This window comes from Ursus maritimus, unplaced genomic scaffold, assembly GCF_017311325.1.
Source record: "Ursus maritimus isolate PB19 unplaced genomic scaffold, ASM1731132v1 scaffold_9, whole genome shotgun sequence".
Classification (NCBI taxonomy): Eukaryota; Metazoa; Chordata; class Mammalia; order Carnivora; family Ursidae; genus Ursus; species Ursus maritimus.
Window position 1 is genome coordinate 29,864,741 of NW_024427107.1, and position 5,551 is coordinate 29,870,291.

Below are 5,551 nucleotides of genomic sequence, written 5' to 3' on the forward strand. Positions count from 1 at the left end.
TTATTGATGCCCATACTATCTTTGGAGAAGAGAGCAAACTCAAACTAGATACTAAAATTGCCACTGAACATTCAAAGGTGGTATAGAACAAGCACACTATTCCTTTGGGACCTAGTCTGTGCTTCAGCCCTTTACTTGAGTAAGCACATAGGAAGTGTGCTAGACATGGGGAATATCAAAATTAATAGTTTATAATATTATATTGTTTATATATTATGGTTGTAGTTCTCATGTTCAAGGATTTATAGCAAAATAGAATATGACAGGAACACAAACAGTTATGAAACAAGCCAAGCTGGCTAAATATGAAATATAAAAAAATTGTGAGAATGTAGAGAAAATTTCACTTACAGGTTGCTAAGTGGGATTAGCAAAAGCTTCATGGCAAGGCTGATACTTGCACCAGGTCTGCAGGAGTCATCAGAATTTAGATAAAGACAAGGCCTGCTCCTCCGGTTGTAGGAACAGCATGAACAAAGGCATATTCATGAGATACCAAATCATCCAGTTTGAATGGAGCAAAGGCTGTGTGTAAAGAAGTGGGAGTGGAGATAAAACTGGAAAGTGAGAATGAAGTCTGATAGTACGGTATAATAAAGAAATGGCTCACTAAGGAATACAGACTTTATTCAAAAGGCAAAAAAGCTTGCAGCAGGGAAGATACATAATCAAAGTTAGATTTTAGGAAGATTAATCTGACTGTGACTGGACAGTGGACAGAGGGGACAAAAGCCAGTTAAAGGTTTAGGGAAGCAATAATATAGGGCAGAAAAAAAGTGGTATTACTGGGAATGAAGAGATTGATGAAAAGATATTATAGGAAATTTTCTATAGGAAATAACTGGACTATAAAGAATGAAGAAAGGAGAAAAGGGGAAAGAGATGACACTGTTTCAGGATAAATGGTAATATCCTTAGTGACACATGTGCAAGACAAGAGGAAGTACAGGTATGAGAGCAGAGAGGCTACATTTAAGACATTAAAAAAAAAAAAGACATTGATTCTGATGAGCCAATGAGAGAGCCAAGTAGGAATTTACATATTCATTCACTGTGTGAGCATTTACTGACTGCCTATTAAATGGAGAGCCCTTCCATAAATACTTGGGATATATCACAATCACCAAAGGATTATTTATTGCTCTTTCCTGTTTAAGAGACTATAATAAAGTGTCATATTCAAATTCAACTCTATAAATATAAAACATTTCCAAACTAACACAGTTGAAAAGTGCTCTCCTTCCTCTGAATTTCCGCACATTTAACTATCTGTACTACTCATGGGGTGTTTAGCACTCCCCTAGTGTCAGGTTTTCAATCAGATCATAAGTGTATTGAAAACAGGCATCATCTTAGATATTCTTTGAATCTCCCACAGCAGCTCATCCAGAGTAGGAATTCAGTAGTGCTTTAATTGTTAGGGATTTCTTTTTCCTTTTATCTTCTATGATAAGGATACATCTTTTCTTAGCCTTATAGAACAGAGAGGAACAGTAACATTTCACAATCCAGAACACATGACCACTGTAAAAGGAGCCACAGAAGCTAAGTCGGTCTTGGACTGTAAAAAAAGCTGAATAATGGCAAGGGCTAAGGAAGGAGTATCCCACTTTTGATAGCAAAAAGTTTACAAACAGGAAGAGGCAGCACAGAAGTTTCAGCAAAGGAGTACCGAAACAACAAACCCAGAGCAGGGACTAAGACACCCAATAAAGGTACCTCTGGGTTAACTATTTTTAGAAACTCTCTGAAAGTCAAATAAATGCCTACAGGCATTAAAACTCAGAATTCTAATTATTCTCTCCAAGAAGTTTGCTTTTTCAAGTATTCTACACTTGACGACTATTCCAACTGATTATAAGTATAAAAAGGTATATATAATTTTAGAAACAGGAATATGAAATGTCGAACATCCCACTGTACAAGAATTGGCAAACATCGGGGCGCCTGGGTGGCTCAGTTGGTTAAGTGTCTGTCTGCGGCCTGAGTCATGATCTCAGGATCTGGGATTGATCCTGGGATCTCAGGGTCTGCTCAGAGGGGAGCCTGCTTCTCCAGATGGAGAAGCACTTCCCCCTGCTTGTATTCTCTGTCAAATAAATAAAATCTTTAAAAAAAAAGTTGGTGAATATCAATAGCAGTGCCAGTAACACTAAAGTGCAAGTTATCTAAATGACCAAATGATAGATACCTCCTTCTAGAGGCAGAACAAAGAAACAGACCTCACTCCCCCAGGGCATGTGCAGGTCATTACAAATCCAAAAGCCTATGCTGTGCCTCCCCGTGATGCCAAAATCTGTGTCAAAAGAAATCCATAAAATGGCATAAAAAAAATTGTGTAGTTGCCCCCAAGAATTACTGGCAAAGTTCTCTTTCACACTCTTTGAAACACCTGCAAATCAATACTACAACCAAACGCACATCAGTAGAATAAGCACTTAGGATATTTCAATCAATATGCATTGATGCCTTGAAAAGACAGTCTTTTCTTTGTTTAAGCACTTTAACACTATTTCTTGAATCTTGCCTACCTTCAGAATCCCATAGTTGAACAAATTCGTCTCTCCATCTTCATCTGTCACAAGGTTTCTGATAAGGTTTTTGTCACATTCACCACTTGCAGCAGTTTAAGATCTTCTAATTGCAAGAAGAGATAGCTGGAGTTTGGCCAATCATCTCCATAACTTGATCTTACAATGACAGTTTCTTCAGTCTTTATGAAAAATAGCACTTAGTCTTTTCTACATTCAGAACACTGAGAGATGACTTCCTTGCTTCTCCCAGCATCACAAATGACAAAAGCAGGGCAATAACAAGTTTGCTAATCGTTTTGCAAGTTGAAATAAATCACATATGCAAAGCCATTAAAAAAAACTAAAGAACATTCTGCATACAGGTTCAAGTGACAGTCTGAGGTCGTTAGGTAAGTTGTTTTTGCTCTACCAAAGTCCACCATGCTTTTCAAAATACGAAGCTATCTAGTGAGTAACACAACTTGTTTAACCTGTAGTTATGAAAATGTAAAAGCCATAGCAGAAACCTAATCTCTTTCCTCTGGACTTCTCACTTCTGCTAATGAAAAAACAGCCTCCCATTTACCTGAATTTAAAACCTTAGTGTTACCATTTTTCTAATTCTCTTTCTTCCTAAGGAAAACCCACACTAAAAGCAGTCACATCCAAAAATCTAAAATAGATATTGAGGAGGCCTATAAATGGGTATTACTATTTTATTCATTTAAGTCAAAATCAAAATATTTACTGAACATGCTTGCTGGGAAACTGAGCTAGGAGCTGGGTATACAATAGTAATTCAGACACGGTCTCTGCCCTCTTGGAGCTTAGTCAGGTAGCCTCTTATCACTTAAACTACAGTGCTCAGGGGTACCTGGGTGACTCAGTTAAGCATTGGACTCTTGTTCTCAGCTCAGGTCTTGATCATGGAGTTGTGAGTTCAAGCCCCTACTTAAAAAACTGTAGTCCTCATATCAGCCTTATAGGCTGATAATATTTTTCCTACAACTTTAAAGAGTGATTGTTATCAGGCAAAAACAAACTGTTTTTGAGGTCCTTAAGTAGTAAAAAAAAATTCCAGGATGATTACCAAATAAGCTTGGAAACCTAGGGAAAGCAGATGGCTGGATCCATGGCCAAAGGTACAACCTAGTTACAGGGACACCACTCCTGGACACTTGGATGGCAACACAGTAGGGCACAGGAAGGCCACTGGCACTAATTCTAATCTCTTACTCCTTCCTCTAACACTATGCCCTATTCATAGTTAGGGACAAGGACATTCAATTAACCCACCTTAGGTCACACGCCTGTGTCTTATGAGGAATAAGGAAAATACCAGGCTTTTTTGGACTTCAACCCACAGACTCTTTGTATTTCCCAAACAAGAGGAGGGAGTTCTGGTGCTAAGCCAAAAAAAAAAGAATTTAAAAATGGAAAAAACTACTACAACTGTCTACTACTGAGGCTATAGATCCAGTAGTCTCCAAACATATAACCATTGCAGGAGATCCTTGATGTAATCATGACAAAATCTTTATCAAATGCAACTCTCATGGTTATGTATCAAGTATTTTTGATAAAATATTTGCCCCCTTTTTGACAAGAAATTGTAAAACCGAATTTTATTGGACATTTTTTAGGTTTTTTAAATATTCCATTTATATAGGCTAATCTTACAAATGCAATAGATTCTGTATTTCATACCTCTTGTTTCCATGTACCACATTAGGAGAAACATGACACACTGCACCAATGTTGAATATAGGGAATGGAACTAATGTTTCTGCAGTACCTCAGTTAAATTCCCAGGGAACTTGCCTAGTTTACAATGACAAAACAAAACAGATATAAAACAAAAACTTTATGAACCCAAAACTATCTTTACACTTGTATGACTAAATATCTCAATTCGTAATTTTTGTTGCCCAGGTCAAGGGTATTAAGTATATAAATTTTGTTCCGCTTTCTATCAACAACCTTTCCCTTTCCTCACATTCTCCAAGCTTTCTCCTCTCCTTACCTGATAACAGCCAGGAATAAAACTTGACAAATCTGGGAAAAAACTGATACTCTTATCATTCACATGTATTTACTGGCTGATTACATTTAAACTAAGGTTTATATCAGAGTGATATTACAAATACTTATCTAAATGTAACACGTTCCCCACCCCCCACCCCTGCATTTTTGGGTTTCTACTTAGAATTCTAGTTGTCTGCAAGCAGGTAGAAAGATACTAGGGTTGGGTGGGGACAGTCAAACCCTAAAATTTCATTAAGCATACTCAACTGAAAGCCCTAAAAGAAACCCTGAGAAAACTGATTTCAGAGTAGTTTAGAAATGAGAAGCTGGAGAGACTTTCTTACCCACGATCTTATTCTCTAGGTGACTGCTCATGCTGGAACCTCTGGTCCCTACAGTCTCTGAGGATGCTGGTACCTGTGTGTCTCTTCTAGATTAGTTTGCTACACTATCTGGGACCTGATCTAACTTCCCCTGCTTTGCCTGTTGACATGAGTCTTTTCCTCCATGCTGCTTTGTGTTTTCTCTAATCACAGACATGACCTCTTCTTCATTCTCTCTGGGTATAACTCAATTTCTGCCGGTCTTACTTCCCCTCTTCGCAACCCCCATTGCTGTTTTTCCTGGTATATTTAACTGAAATTCAATTCATGAGGCATGTGTTGATCGCGTACTATATGTAAGTAATTATGACGGATGCTAAGGTCTGTATTAAAACTTTCTGGTATCTGCAAATATATTTAAGGATTATTTCTACTTCTGGCCTTGTAGTTTCTGAGAAAGAACCACTGGAACATCTATATTTACTGTCTATCTACTCATTTGGCACTTGCTACACAGCTCTGTATTATAATTATAAGTATGCATATATCTCATTATATCCACCACGGCAATTATAATCAAATTCTTAGATTTAGTAGGTACTCAAATAATTACCTTAATAAATAAACAAATAGCTGACCAAAGTCACAAGTTATCTCCATTCCTTGCATGAAAATATGAAGAGATGAACA

At 37.4% G+C, this 5,551-nt stretch overlaps 1 protein-coding gene and 1 pseudogene across 1 annotated transcript; both read right to left on the bottom strand.

The window, feature by feature from the left end:
- Window positions 1–1,382: 1,382 nt before the first annotated feature.
- LOC121101738 lies at window positions 1,383–1,939 on the bottom strand (annotated as a pseudogene).
- Window positions 1,940–2,197: 258 nt separating this feature from the next.
- Window positions 2,198–4,913, bottom strand: LOC103661459 (sodium/bile acid cotransporter 5). Its single transcript, XM_008689170.2, is given in 7 exon segments — window positions 2,198–2,424; window positions 2,427–2,552; window positions 2,555–2,590; window positions 2,593–2,733; window positions 2,736–2,821; window positions 3,853–3,919; window positions 4,883–4,913. Coding segments are annotated over 7 exon segments (714 nt in total).
- Window positions 4,914–5,551: the final 638 nt, after the last annotated feature.